General features: G+C 41.5%; 1 protein-coding gene across 6 annotated transcripts in view; it reads left to right on the top strand.

The window, feature by feature from the left end:
• LOC119894787 (RNA binding protein fox-1 homolog 3-like) overlaps positions 1-16,265 on the top strand; it is a 366,346-nt gene that overhangs the window by 255,306 nt on the left and 94,775 nt on the right. For 5 of the 6 annotated variants that reach the window (XM_038707461.1, XM_038707502.1, XM_038707469.1 and 2 more), the window contains one exon: positions 1,492-1,601. In XM_038707461.1, the coding sequence (XP_038563389.1) occupies positions 1,492-1,601 (110 nt within the window). Of the gene's footprint in view, positions 1-1,491; positions 1,602-7,557; positions 8,490-16,265 lie in introns of those variants that run through there. The other variant, XM_038707516.1, reaches the window with a different exon arrangement.

Genomic DNA, 16,265 nt, shown 5'->3' on the forward strand with positions numbered 1-16,265 from the left:
GAGAGAAATAGTGGGTATCATTGATATGACCTACATGCGTCATGAGGAACATGGGATGGCTAGACTAGGTTTCTCCCCCTCAACAGGTTATAAAAAATTTAAATATTTTAATATATATTTAAATGTATATTTTACTATACAAAACTGCCTAAACAAAATACTGTTGAATTCAAACGTATCTTGATGAAAGAAACTGAGGTAGTTCAGTGCACTGTAATCTTGATAAAGGCTCTCTTTCCGATCTGGTCACTCATTTTCATATTCTTGTTTTAAGGACCTGTTATGAACTGCCGTTAGGTGAACAATTGCTTTGGTGGTTTTGTATTTTGAAATTGTTGGCAAACTTCCTGTTTGTTGTTTTATTTATTTATTTATTTATTTATTTTGCGTAAAGTAGCTCTTTGCTGTGTGCTTGTTCCAAATTGAGAATATTATGGGTTTCATTTGTGTTGTGGTCACACATTGGCCCCTCATGCTAATCTGATCCATGCAAACTTTATCTTTGAATTTGGATAGTAAACAGAAACAGAGTTTTACTTTTACAGAAAGAAACTCATGATGCATTCAGTGACAGAAGTTACTGTTGGTCCTGAATTTACATCAGGACTTCAGCTCTCTGTTAAGATTAAAAATCTCTTTTTCAAGAGTGTCCTGACCAAGACAAGCAGCAGCAACATCAGTTCCACACTACACATAAAACAGAATATATAAAATAAATGTCAGAAGATCAGTTTTAAACAATATAATATTGGAAACTTATCATGATACGGCTTGTTTTTGGATGCCATCTGGTTGAATGGCATCAACCTCAGGAAAGTACATATCGTACAAACTCAGTTGCTTTTTTGTAACAGCAAAGCAGAACATAAAAATTGTATTTTAAAGTAAAAGAGAAAAACTTTCATATGCATCACGTGCCTTTTTAAAATTGGTTTACTATCTCTTAGACTAATTGTGACTTTTTGATAGTAAACTCTGAAGTGCAACCTTTTCAAAACCAGTATCATGAGTATCAAGAGTAACCATTTTATTGTATATTGTGTCATGTTTAAGCTTGTGCAAGAAAAAGAGTGCTTGATGAGAGGTTTTAAGTGATGATAAAATATTTAAAGGTTTAGGCTCTGACACTTTCTTTTTTTGAGGTTTTATATTTTTCTCCTCTTTGCCATCTTCTGTTGCACCTCAAATGGTTATTTACTATATTTTTTTCTATACTGTGTTGTTAGATAGGACTGGCTCAGTTGTGCAACTTTATTGATTGTGGACAAGCTTTCTATCTATATTCATCATTACATCTACTGTATGTTCAGTAAACCTCTGAAATCAATATTTAGAACAATCGATGATGTGTTCTGTATTATTTCTGTGCAATGAATTTTCCTTTTCTTTTCTCAGAGAAGAGTGTCTTTCTGCTAGAGTGCATGCAGTTGCCCCTGGCTGCTTCCTGTCTGTTTAAATGACGCCTACCTGTGTTTCTTTGTGTCCCCGTAGGAAACACGTTGTGTAAGTCAGGAAGCATTGCTGTCTTCGGGAACGTGGTATACAGCGGACTGCTGAACGATCACCTCTGGCATTTGGGAGTGCCCCTCTTTACAAGACTGGTAAGAGCAGCAGGCCCCTGTGTGCACACTTACCTCCATTTTGTCACAAGAGTTTCATGTGGTTCTGTTGAACCCAAACAGGCTTCAGGTGCAGAATTCCCCAAAGTCTCTAATGAGCTGCTTTTGATGTCTACTCTGTTGACATGTGTTAGTTGAAGTTATACTCCACATACAGGATGTGACATTCCTCTGCTGTGGATGTAAGACTAAGAAACCCCACCATATCTAAGCAACATATCAGACTTTCTCGCTTCATGTAGGAAAGTCACATGTGAGGCATAAAAAAGATGTCTTTTCTGGCCATAGTAGTAGTAGTTTTATGACATCAACTTAAAGCTTTTAATTAAGAGCTGGAGCAGTTGAAGCCTGTGTTTAGAAGCAATGCTACTGTCTATCCCTAATTATCAAAGGGAAATTTAATGTTTGTTTTATGCTTACTCTCACTGGAGCTGGAATGTGAGCTGCCATACAGAAGAGATTCTTGTGAAAGACACAAACCATGACCATAACAGAGCAATTTTCCTAAAGAAAAAAAGAAAATCAGCAAGCAATTTTGGTCGTATTAATTACCCTCTTTTCGAAGCGGGTCCCAAGTTTTCATCAATGGTTATTATTGATTAAATCTGTCGTTGTAGCTGTCATTTATGCGTCGGGAATTACTGTTGATTGGTGCACAAGGGTTGCATATAATTGGGTTACATTAAATAGATAATTCAGCTGATCTCATAAATGTCTAATGTGAAGGCTTGTATGATTATCAATTAATGTCAAACGGAGATGCAAGAGGCTGTTAGGATTCCAGTTGGGTGTAGTTGTATTTCAAGTGGCAAAGCTACTGAATGTCTCTCTTCACAACTGCAAGAGCCTGCAGCTTGTACAATGAAAAAATAGTTATATAGTGTATGTGTACAAATATTGTGTATAACATGTACAGTTATGAATTCAAAGGAAAACTCAAACATGCATGTACTGACACACACAGCACACACTGTAACCAGGAAACAAGTCTTTGAAAGATGCAACAAATGAAAAAGACATCAGACACGACAGCTGACAGAGATTTGGGTTTCAATTAAAACAGAAGTTGTTTTTAAGTTATTAGTCATAAAGTCTATCAAGGAGGAAAATAATAAAACCAATATTTTCATAGCTCAAAAGTCTCATCATGGCACCTTCTTAAAAGAATAGCATTTCATTTATTATGGATGGTGGTGTTTCGTACTGCTCATTTGATGAAAGTATAATATGTTATGTAGCTCTTTAAGAGCTTTGTCAATCTGAGAAAAATACCCTAATGATGTCACAGTAATGTCAGAGTTACTGCAGCATGGGCTTGCAAACAAATTTGTAACAGAAAGCCTTGTTACAAATGGGAGGTGTGGAGTTCAAAACATGTTGGCATTTACAAAGCAGGAAAGATCTAATGAAAAGACACTGCAGGGTTGCATTATGGGAAATGTAGGACACTGTGTTTTTGGAGAGTTTTTTTAACTGTTAAGTCAATATATATCAGTCTCTGCTGTTTTGATTTCAACTTCTCTATTTTTAATCTGTCTCATGCAAGTCCCTCCACTTTATGGGAGTTCAGTTTAGTTCATCACTAAATTGCTGGTGTGTGCCTTTAAGTCTTCTCTACACAAATGATGCAATTTGTGTCAAAATTGCACCCTTTCCTTTCAAAATCATAAATTAGTAAAACCAGTACACACACAAGTTATACATACTGTTGGAATCAGTGCAGTGTTTTCAATATATCAGTATCTCTGGCATTCACTATGGATAGATGACCATTAATTGAAAAAATTATATAAATAAAATCATATATAAAAAACTAACTAACTTTTCATCCTTATAATCATGTTTAGGCCTTGTCTCCTAAATCAAAAGTTATCCGCGTAATTGTCTATACATCCACGGTTAGAGTGCAACAGAAGTGATTTGATTTAGATTAAAATAAATAAATCCAACATGGACATGCAAAGACAAAAATAAAAATACAATAGATTTCAATGAAAACAAAAATGGCCATGTAACAAAGGTTGTATGCACAACCTTTAAGTATGACACCGGACAAAAGCATTAAAAGTTAATATGCACTGCTTATTTTCAAACTCCTAATATTTCTGTGTGCATGAACACACAGATCAGACATGTTGCTCACGTCGTGAACGACCGCTGTCTTGGCGTTAACAACCTCTGTGTCCCTTCTTGGACCGCAAAGAAATGACAGGGCTCACAGGCTGCAGGATCGCTGGTTTAAGTGAAAGGTGCAACTTCCCGCTGTGACAGAAAGGCGTGGCCTTGTGTAGCACTCTGTGTGCCTGCTGCCAGCACACCAGGTCTGCCCGGCAGTGGTACCAGCATGACACGCAGCAAGCCTTCACATCCCCAACACACAGCCCCTAATTACTGCACAGCCCTGCCAGTTTGCAGCCCTGGGCCAGTACTGCCTGCTCAACGCCAGGGTGTAAACACTGCATTATTAACACTACATACAGTCTGTGCACAGGTCTATGTTTAATATACTCGATGTATGTCTACATGAAGGCGTTACTTTAGTGCGATTCTTTACGTGGAGCCATACAATAGATTTATTGTTTCACAGACAGTGAGCTCCAAAATCACCAGATGGGCAATTTGCTGCGTATAGTGTAATGTATGCTTACAAATGATGTTTAATGATGTCTTCCAGGGCTAGGAAACAAAACATTACAGTTTTCAAGGCTAAATACGCAGGCAATGGCAGAATGCTTGAGTTAAAGGAATAACTAAAAGCATGAATTTCCTTGTTATTTTATGCATATTTATTGACTGTCAGGATGTCTTGATGGCATAACACAATATGTCCATTACAGTGCGTCACGGCCCACCCATAAGCTAACTTATCACCCATTCAATTTTATTTCACAAAATGAACACAAAAATAAAGTGCGGTTGAGGCTTAAAACCCATACACCCATAATCCATACCTGCTTATCCTGTGCAGGGTTGTGGGGTGCGGGAGCAGGGTATTCCCCAGACAAGCTGTCAGTCTAACATCGGGCTGACATATTTATAGACGGACAACCATTTACACTATTTACACGGTGCCAGGAAAATCAAGTCCAGAGGTCCAGATCTCTAAATATATCAAACATTAGTTTAGGGGTTTTTACAGTCCGTTGTGCAACGTTTAGGCCAGCGTGCACAGCACACCAACAGGATGTGCAGGTCTTGAGTTGAATGCACAACATTATCCTTTGAAATTGTTAATTTTAAATTACTTTCAGTGGAATCATTGAACTTGTGGAATGTTTACTTAAGTCCATAACTTAAAATAACAAAAATAAAAGCCCTTATGTTGCATCTTTGGTATCCTTCAGGGTACCTTCATGGGGAGCAGCTTTGGATGTATAGGAATTATCAAGAGCAGCGAGTGTGTACAGGAGTTGGCATCCCCAGCAGTCATGTATACAGGTTTGCAGTAATCTCAGCAGCAAACAAATCAGGGGTTGTACAGCTATGGAGAGCCCCAAGGGGAAAACATGTCAGTCACTAGGCGCACTGCTTAATGTAAGCTACACTTTGTCACAGTACTCAAATGCCACAAAAAACAATCTTAATATGCTGCAATCTTGATTCTTAAGAAGGGACGGAGAGAGAAAGGACAGAAGAAAAAGGTCCATAAACTTACATTTTCATGTTGTTTTAGTGCAGCATTTCAGAACAGAATCACTCTGCACAGCCTTACTTTCATGATGTGCAGTATTTAGTATAGAAATGTCAATACTTACCTGTGGAGCTGATGAAGACAGATAAAACGAGCACAGCTGAGGATCCATGTCAGCGAGTTGTAAAACAGGTCACTCCATAAAGTGAAGTGTGTCATTAGAGAAAAGTAACCTGGGAGACTCAGGATGGAACAGCGTCTCTTCCTGTCTTCCGCCAACCAACCAGGTCTCACACCACCTGAGACCAGACAGCACAGGGCTGAGTGTTTGATGAATGAGGACGATAGGTCGAGCTCGCCATAACTATAGCCCAGAACTCCGGTGGGATTCTGTGGGGTTGAGAGTGAGAACTCGGGGGAAGTCAGGCTCATTGTCTCCTCTGTTGTCTTTGTAATGACAGAGATCCGAGTGTAGTTTGACAGAAGATGCTCTGTAAGTAGCAGCACACTACAGAGGGGAGGTGAGATCATCATAAAATATTAAGAGAGACCTCGAGTCAGTGAGGATCGGAGACAGACGGACATTTTAGACACAACGCGCTCTGTGTGAGGCCTTCACTTCCTCTTCTCATTGAAAAGCTCTATCTTTATAATGGTTGCCAGAGTCTCTGGGGAATGTCTAGACTATGGTGAAATCTAAATGGTTAGGAAAGCCACTTGCATTCTTGGTAAGAAGCGTGGAGCATGGGAGAATTGCAGCTTGGGAGGGAGACAGGAAGCAGGGAAGACCAGGTCTGTTCCCTGAGCAGCGCCATCTTAACCCAAATTCCATTTTTCATCTGTAATTGAAGGAGATTCCTGGAAAGGAGTTGTGGGGATTATATGATGCTGAAATGCCCTCAGATTCTTATTTTCTACCTTATTTCCTAATCCCTCCAACCCCAAGTGCCCTTAGCTTCAGACCCTGATGCTCTCTGTCTACATCCACACCACCTCCACACCACCCCCGCCTGTCTGCCTCTTTCCCTGCGGTCTCTCTCTCTTTTTTTTGCCTCCACCCTTTTTCCTTTCCTCCCTCTCTCCCCTCAGTTATTTATGAACACGACTTGAAATAGACTTTAGTATTTGATAAAAGCGTGATCCTTAATCCGAGTTGCCTGAGAAGTGCATTTCATTTTTATTTCCCATCAGAGATTGATGGAGGAGTGGGGCGGTTACCCACTCTGTGATTGCTAATGTAAATTCATTGGGTTCTGGTGGACATGTATAAAGATATGGAGGGCTTGTATGTGCATGACAATGCCACAAATAAGAGATGTGTAGGCAAAGGCTGGATTGTGATGTGACGGATAGGTAAACACAGAGGAGCGGTCAAATCATTTTATAATATCTGTCTTGATTTATCAAATGTGCAGGTCTCTTCTAAAATAAACCAATCTTCTCAAATATCATATTTGCGAAAATCACTAATTGCGATTCTTAGACTGCCTTTATGTCGTTTCATATTTCAGCGTTCACTTGTGCTTTCCTGATGGAGGTGGAAAAATAAAATGGGTGATACATTTAAGATGACAGTTACGCCATATGAATGAGGCCCCTTGTGTATCAATTCGCTCAAAGCCAGCTGCAAATTTAACTCAGTCTCCTTATGTGGCAATTACTGATGGGTAACATAGCCTGAATATATCTGCTCTGTTCATTACGGTAGTGTTCTCTATAGCTGGCAAATGTTCTTTAGGATCCTACAGCAAATTAGCTCATCCCCCAGGACGTCTTTTATTGGATGATCCGGCACCAGAGGATGCCGCAAAAACACTCGAGCTCTCCGCAGCCTCCCCCGGTTGCCACAGGGTTAATATTTAAAAGCGAGAGCTCCCAGTCGTGTATTGATGATATGTTTTGAAAATTGCTGAGGCAGGCTCATTGTTACAGTGCTGTCTAGAAGATAGCCAAGCCTACCCCCTCCCTCTCCCGTTTTCCCCTCCCCCTTTACAGCCGCCAGATGGAAAACACACTAAAGCATGTAATGTAATATAGCTTGGCACACAAAGGTGTTTCACAGCAACTTCATCTGGCCTCTGATCTGTCTTAAAAAGGTTTTTACCAAACACACTCCTGGTCACCACCCTATGAGTTTGGCTGTGTGCACTGGGGAAATAAAAGAAAAAGCACTGGCGCACACACATGAAGGCAGCGAACATCAGCAGCTAAAAGTAGAAAACAAGTAAAAAAAATAGGCTGTGCCTCCCAATTGCCTGTGGCATACTTTAAGGTTTTCTCTGAGATCCCCCTTTTTTTTCTCTTCAGCATTGTCTTCTTCTTCTTCTCTTCAATGAACTAAAACTGCCACAACTTCAGTGCAACATCTCAGTCACAGACAGTGAAAAGAAGAAAGAGGAGCAATCTGTTAGTCCTCCAGTATCACCAGCATCATCATCAACACAAGCCTCTCCCCCTCCTTCCCTCCTTCTCCCCCCCTCTTCCCCTCCGTCTTCCCCCCCTCATCCCCGCAGAGCTCTCCACCACGACTCCCAGCTTCCTGCCTCCCCCCTTCCTCCCTCACCCTCCCAACCCCCCACCCCCACCTCCCTGGGACGCTGAATTTTACAGTACCGTCTGCAGGATCCCGGTTTGTTCGGCGCACTCCTCTATGCAGAGCAACACGGCTCCGGTGGAGGAACGCTGGAGGCAGCTGTCAAGCGCAGGCTGCTGCTGCTGCTCTAGTTGAGCCTCGGCGCCGTACCGACTGATTTCACATTCACCAATAAGAGACGGCACAGTGGGGAAAGAGAGAGAGAGCAGAGAGACAGAGGGAGAGTCTCGAACTGAGTGGTGTGGAGAGGCAAGTGGAGTGGAAGAGTGTCAAAAGAAAAAAGAGGTTACAACACCTCCCCAGCTCTCTTTCCTTTCTCCCATCTGCTTCCCCCCCTCTTTCTTGTGTTGGCTCTGAGGAAGAAGAAGAGAAAGAAAAGGGGGCTTTTAAAAATTAACTGAAGAGCAAGCTGCTTGTAGAGAAAGAAGCGAAAGAAGAAGAAGGGGGAAACCTCAAGTCAAGCCCCATTGAACAGTTGAGAGGGAGGGCTGCCTCAGTGGAACAGGGACCAGTAAAGCTCTCTGTCCAATCGCTCGGACTCCTCTTGACACCCACACTGGCTGGACTGGTCCCAGTGCTCGGCCCTTCTCTCCTCCACCCGCCTGCCCACAACTGTCCCGCATCCACCATGATGATGTACTTTTGGGTGAGTACCGGACCACAAAGTGTGGATCTCTTTTGCGCTCACACTGCTCCGGCATGGGCAGAGAGTTGGTGTGTATATTGTGTGTGGCGTATGCGTCAGAGTGTGTTTCAGCCCCTAGAGTATGTACAGTGTGTGTGTGTGTGTGTGTGTGTGTGTGTGTGGTGTTGCACCTCCCACATGCATGAACAGAGCTTATAGTTTTCCATTTCCGTGTGTTTTACTGATGCTGGATGCTGCAGCCAGATGCTATAGAGGCCTGCGTGTACGAGTCGGATTTCTTCAGCCTTTAAATGAGAGAGGATGTTGAAGTGCGGTTGTTACTTAAACTAATACCTATAATAAGTATTGTTATTCAACTTCGTGACTACCCAGCATGCCGCATGTCTACCAATTTAAACTATATCTCCGATTTAACGCCGGCGTCTGAGAATGAGCTGCTCAGGGTCTTCTGGGGACACATTTTGATTTCCTCGTCTACGCTGTGGTTCAAACGCTTTTTGTGATGTTGTTGTTTTTGTTGCCCATACATCTAAGTCAGCCAGAATTCCTCCTATTTTTGTCTTTTCATAAATTAAGCAGCATTAAGCGCAGAATGAGGATGATTACAGATTCTTAACCAGAGCTGCTGATTAATTCAGTTTGAGATCATGTATGATTAGTCAGATTGGTTTTGTCTCCTCTGTGGTTTGTATTCTCACCGCAACAATAACCGCACAGTGCTCGCTGTTTTTGCGTTTACACACTTTTTTTTGTCCTCATTTTTCACTGATGCACATTGCTGATCATTTTAATCCTCCGCTGTTTTGCTAACTTGTATTTTGTACCTTCATAGAAATACAGAGTAAATTAAATTATTTTTCGATGCAACACATATTTCCAGCATTGCCACTGTAAACAGTTTGAGCAGTAATGCAGTTACAGATGTGTTTCATGCAGACTGTATGTGTGTGTGTGTGTGTGTGTGTGTGTGTGTGTGACTATTGATCGTGAGTTCATATTTCTGGAAAGAGATCATCTTTTTTGGGGGGAAAGTTATATTACGTGGATGACTCCATTATGACTTAATACTTTTTTTTACTTGGAAGTGAGAGCTAAACATGAATTACAAAACCATGTTAAGTATGCTATGAATGAAACAGCACAGGGTATTGATTTAAAGCTCAGATGTCTGGAGAGAGAGGATGTTTTGAGGCCAAAGTTACTCTGTGGAGAAATGAGCTCAAATCTGAACCACGAGAAAAGTTTGCTTTTTTGTTTTCAAGTACATTGGAAGTGACAGGAAGGTGTGTGGTTTCCAAATTATGTCATAACGAAAGGGAAATAATACAGCGTGTGGTGTTGTGTGTTTTTTGAGGCCTCACTCCAATACAGGCCTCCCTGATGCTCAAAGCGCTTCTCTTGTGATGTATCCTGGGCATTGATGCTTATTGATAGGGGCTCGTCACTGTCTTCTTGCCTCTTTGAAGGTGTGAGCTCTGAGCAGCTCACCTTTTTCCACTTTCAGTTTGATCATTAATTTGCCCTGCAGCCGGTCGGAGCGATGACCACACACAGATGTAGGCCGAATAGAGTGAAGCAGTAATGCTGACAGTTTACAGCCCTGTAGGCTCATCGGTGTGACAGTGGGCCTCTTGTCCTGTAGTGGGCTGTTTCTCTCAGCATATCTGTTATTTGCTGTAACCATAATTAATACATGACTCCTTATTTTATCATTTCCCTCTATAACTCTAAAATGGATAATGATGTCCTTTTTGCTTCAAAGTAACAGAATACCTGATTCCTGAATGATCACAGTGGCAAAATGTCCAGTGTTGATGGTAAAGCTTTGCTCAAAAAAGAAAAAATTTGTGAATATTTCCATACTTGACAAAGTGGATGTTTTTACTATTTTGAGTCCAGGCTAGCTGCAGCTAAGATGAAGACTACATGTGAGGTAAAAAGTAAAAGTATTAAAGTTCTAAATTAGTATTTAGAATACCTCAAACAAAAATAAAAAGGTGATATAGTGCTAAAATGATAAGTCAGTTACTATATGTATGTACTATATGTCATCAACAAGATGTTAACTGACATCAATTTAGGTAACATATTAATTGTTTATGCCATTTATCAATTAAAACTTACTGGCTCCAGCTTCTTAAACGTGAGGATTTGCTCCTTTTCTCAGTTTTATATCATTGTAAATTTAATATCTTTGCATTTTTTTGAACAAAAAGAGCGATTTGAAGGTGCCACCTTGTGCTGTGGGAAATTGTTATGGGCCTTTTTGACAATAAAATACATTGTGTTGACTAATTGATTGATGAAATCATAAGAAAAATAATCAAAATATTTGTTAGTTGTCCTAAAACGTGATGTCAGACTGGATAGGTTTAAATTCAGGGGATGGATATCAGTGTTTGGGAAACTTTAATATGAAAAAAAACAAAAAACATTACAGTGATGGTGAATGTGCTGAAACAATTACAATGATCAATAGAAAATAAACCGACAACAATTTAGATATTCTGTGGTTCCAATTTTTCAAATGTGAGGATTTGGTGCGTTTCACTGTTTCGTATCACTTTCAATTAAATGTCTTTAGGTTTTGGACCGTTGGTGTGACAAATGCTTTTTGTCCTAATCAATTCTCTTTTGTTGTCAATTCTGCTGTATTGTTAACGCTGTGTGGTGAAGCTGAAGACAATTTTCCACATTGTGGACAATAAAGTTCTTTAGTCATAACAAAACAAGCAATTTGAAAACAAAGCAGCGTGTTTTGGGAAATTATGATGGACCTTTTTCACAATTTTGTGACATGTAGACTAAATAATGTATCGATTAAACATAAAGAACACAAAGAAAAATAAGCAGAAAACAGATTAATGGACTAGAAAAAATGAATAATTAACTCATAAATAGACTAAAAGAATGAAAATGAATGTTAGCTGGTGCCCTAATATAATAATGGAGCCAGTGACATAACCTTTTGACTGCTAAGCCAGTAAATGACAAGTGAGAACAGGCAGGAGTTATACAATTTTCGAAAATATTATGGTTTGAACTTCACACGACACTGCGGGCAGCACAGTTATAGAATTATGGGCGTCTTTAGATTTTGCTGCAGACCCTTCGATCAGCATCTTTTCAGCAGCAGAACATTTGCTGGGCAATGTGAAGTGAAACTATTTTGTGTTGAGTATTGCGCTGCACATGTCATTCCTGAGAACAGTAACATCACAGCCAGTGCTTGATCAATGATTTACCACCCATCCCTGTTATCTACAGAGTGTGTGTGTGTGTGTGTGTGTGTGTTAGTCGGCCAGCATTTAGCTGCGAGAGGAGGGCGGGACCGCCTCCTGTTTGAATTGCAGGTGGTGAGCATTACCTGCGGTCCCTCCGGAGGCCTGTCAGCCGCGCATCAGTCTGGGGAACCTGCAAGCTCCCCTCATTAGAATATTTATTCACCAAGCAGATGTTCTTATCCAGGGCAATTACCTTTGGCTTACATTTCCCTGTTGCCCACTGATATAGATGAATGTGTGTACAAAGACGTCCCAGGTTATGCATGGGGCCCCTGGGTGCCACCCACCTTTCTCCCCCATATGCATGGCAGGCAAGCCAGCAACCCTTAGGTCTGCCACAGCACAACCCAAACCCAACCTCAACTCCACTGTGGTAATTGGAGGAAGTGGAGGCGACATCTCCTGCGATGGCCACACAGTGATGGAGAGATGGCCTGTATATCATTCTCTCCACCCGGCTGTTCCTTTGCATTAGAGACAGAGAGAAAAAGGGAAGAGGCATGGAGTGGAGAAACCATGCATGCTTCTGTCCTCCCTTCAGTGTGATGAATAATTTAGCAGTGCAGGGCCCTCGCTGTCGAGTAGAGATGGTGGTAATGGGGAGACTGGATATATATGGCATGGCAAGGAGCAATGGTTTACGTTAGACTTCCCCAACCAATGCACTCAAGTGTGCCGCAGGCTGTTCACATGGTGTGTTTGGCTTGCATTAATCCATTGTTTTTATCTGCAAAAGAAATACAGAGATGTCCACAAGCAGAAGCTTAAATATCAGGAAGGAGCCAGTTTCAGGCTTTGGAGCTGTGGTCATTAGTGAGAGTGGATTCCCCTTAGGCAGACGTTCAATCAAAGCTGTTGTGATTTGGTCTTATATGGTGCATTATATTGCAAATTGTATCAGTAAGTTAGATTTTCTTAGAAGATGAAGAATAGCCTGAAGCACTCTTACATCTGCCCTTATTGCACACAGTGCATATACAGTATGTACAGCATGTGTTGTGGTTACAATGCGTGCATATGGTCTCAGCCTCTGGTGAGACATTATAAACCCACATGGAGGCGTTGGCAGCCTAAGCTGCAGAAGATGTTGAAATTCATGGCGGACGGTGTATAGAGGCAAAGCTGATCAGCCATTCTGGGCGGGAGGGCAGCGAGTCCAGGCCGCCGGTTTCATATTGCAAGATGAAGTGCTTGCGATCGTTTGTTAATGTATTAATTGATCTGTGTCCTCAGACAGGCAAATCAGGAGTAGTGTCACGTAGACTCTTTAGTACTCCCCGAGACGCCTTCATTAGCTGCTGCTGGCCAACTCTCCACCCCTATTACAGGACCGCGTTGCCCCACACTTTACCTGACTGCTGTAATAACTTTAGACATTTCTATCTCCCCGGCAAGTCCTCCGACAGCCAGAACAGTTTGGGGGCTTAACATCAAATGTGAGGTGTTTCTTTGAAAGGCTCATCCTGCAGGTGATTCACTCCAGGTGTCACGTGGCGTTGTTTTGTCTGCAAGTTGTTGCTCTCCTTTTCTTACAAGTTTCAGTAACGGCTGTTGCAATCAGTCATTAACTTCCAGCTCAATGTTTTATAATCTGGAAGGCACACATGCCTTTGTAGCACAGCTGATGTAACAGCTCTGCTGCAAAGCTGAGCTAAGGAAGCAGTGGAGTCAGTATATCCAGGAAACGTGTTATCTGTTTAACCACTAATACCAATGAGAGTCAAGCAACTTCATCAGGTTGTAAATTCTATCCTTTTTCAGTGTAAATCTGTCAGCGTACAAAATGAATTCAGAAAGTACTACTAGTAGAAATGTATTTTATTTTATTTATTTATTTTCTTGAAACCCAGGCCCCACCCTTTTTTGGTCTGTGGAATCATTAGCAATCAGTAGCTTAGTAGCAGTAGTAACAATAATTCTGTCAGCTTTTGGTCTCTTCCCCTTGGGGCTAATGGGTCTAGATCCCAGCTAATTGTGATTAGGCCCTGACAGCTGGTTTTACTTGCAGGATTTTCACACCACAGTCCTCTTTGATATTAGCTGCACAGCTGATAAAGAGATTAGATACAGGAGGAGAGAGTGGATGGAGAGGAGGGGGGTGGGGGGTGGGGTGGGGTGGGGGTGTTCTTAAACTACAGAAAGACACCTACACGGGGGAAATCACTGGCGAGTTTAGCAGAGGAAAATAGATCCAGACGCAGTAAAAGCCTTGCGCCCGCTTATTGCACCTGCTATCATTAGCGCTTTTGTACACATGGTCAGCCTCCCAGGGAAAAGTCATTATCCAGCTGTGCCGTTATTTTTCTGCTGTTTTCTCCTAGTGGAGTGTGACTTCAGGGCTATAGCCAGCGCACCATTTAATGCCTCCAACACAATAAAGGACTCTAGCCTTAATGATGTGGGATTGGATGGCCATGCCTCAGGTTGTCCAGGGGCTTGTGAGCTGTTACTACGAGCGGCCATTTTGCCTCGCCGCTGTCGAGGCTCCATGTCAATTCAACTCCAGCCATTCCAGAGGAGGCAAAAATAAAAATCTGATTTAATGATTAACAGCGGTGGTGTTGTTTAAATGCTCCTCTCTCTCTTCAGGAGAATGAGAGAGTAACGGAGTGAAGCTTGAACAGCAAAAACAATGAGGAGTGGTAGAGCTGGTAGAGTAGTAGGATGGAAAGTTGCCAGCGCACACTGACTTGCCAAAATAACACGAGGTGATATTGTCTGTTTTTCCTCTCGTGACTGAGCGAACAAACCCGGATGAGTGAATCACACACAAAGGGATGTGTGATTATGCAGAATAATGTTTTAAACTAAAGCGAAGCAGACATTTTACAACTTACTTACTTCGAGAATTAAATATTAAGATTGTGGCTTCTCCAACAAATGATGATCCAAATAAACTGGAGCGAAGGTTCAAAGATTTTGCCCCATATTTCATGACGTCTTAAACCTAAAAATAGACAAAGACATAATTTGAGCACTGAGCACTTTTTAAGATCATAGCATGTGTCATTTAAGCCTGGGAGGAGAAGAAAAACATGCATATTGGCAATTTAGACGCTATGGCCCAAAATTCCCCTTTCAAATGATCTAGTAAGAATTTGCTTCTCTCAGCACTGATTTGTTGGCAGAAGTTCCTTTTCTTCTCCTCTTTCAGTTTAAAATGTACTTTAACAGAAGTATCTGTTTAAGTGGGCTTTTCCATTGCCAAATGCCATTCAAAGTAATTATTTTTTGCAGTCTTATTTATTTATTTTACTTTCTGCGGTTGGCCTGTTGCGCAGTAACTCCAGAAGTCTCTCATGGCAGTCCTTCATCCTCCTCGGCAGCGTTGCAGCAGAAGGCGTGTGCATTGCTAACACGCCTGTGCCATAGATATGCCCTGAAGTGTCAGCTCTCACATAAGGAAAAGATTGGAGAAGCCCCTGTGAGAACGGCAGCAACATATCCACTGGCAACCTGCCACGCATGATAAGAAAACCACTCCTGCCCTCTCTCTCACAGCAACAAATGTAATTTGTGCTCTTTCTACTATTTTGTACTCAGTTATTCAAATAGAATCATCAAGTTGAACTCTTTAGAAACAAAACTGGCTGGCAGTAGGTTTTGTGGTTATCATAATGTATTTTTGAGATTTAAAGTAAAATAATCAAAAGCAGAGCCGCAGTGCCCGCAACCAATGTCAGAGTTTACACACCCAAATCTTTTGGAAAAGTTTTTTTCCGTTTCCATGTATGTATATTCAGATACAAGAATTTGTATTTACATATTTTAGCGTATATTAATGTAAGCAGCAGGGGAAATTCAAACAATTATTCTTAAGTCTGTGGTATGCCTGTAGTAATGAAAGCAAAAGTATCAAGGTGCAAATGTTCTATAGGCTGATACAGCAATGAAAGCAATCATTTAAATTAGCTAGAGGCATTAAGTTTAATGGGAAAATCCTCCAGGTGTAGTTGGGTAGCTAAATATTAAAAGTGTACAGCAAAAGTGATCCAACCACATATAGGTGGTAATCTCCAAAGACTGCAGCAACTATAGTCATATCCACTTGTCCACTGCAGTTTTTCAAACATTATACGTGTTTATCTTTACGGTTGCAAAGGCTCTATTCAAAGCTTGTTATATACTCTTCTCAATCAATCTCTGGGAGTATAAACTCCCTGTCACGTAAAAAGGGGTTAAGAAACAGTGTGGCACACAGGCTGTAAAATTAATGGCAGGAGAGTGACATTAGTGTTATAGGTTATTGACCGATTTCATGGAATTTATGACCCTAATCGAGAGGCAGTGTCAAAGGGAATGAAGCAAATAAGAGTGGTGCTGACAGCAGGGCTGTGCAGTGGCCACTGGACACCACAATTTGAGCCTTCCCAGTAAATTGTGGCTTGGACTTTATAAGTCTCGGTGGAGGACCCTTTCACTCCAGCTGCCTGGGTCCTGAGGCCATGCCCCGGGCCTACCTCTGTCCTCCAGGTCAGACAGAGCCTGGCTC

This window comes from Micropterus salmoides, unplaced genomic scaffold (genome assembly GCF_014851395.1).
Source record: "Micropterus salmoides isolate LMB-PRFRI ecotype aquatic unplaced genomic scaffold, ASM1485139v1 Ms_hic_scaffold_10, whole genome shotgun sequence".
Taxonomy (NCBI): Eukaryota; Metazoa; Chordata; class Actinopteri; order Centrarchiformes; family Centrarchidae; genus Micropterus; species Micropterus salmoides.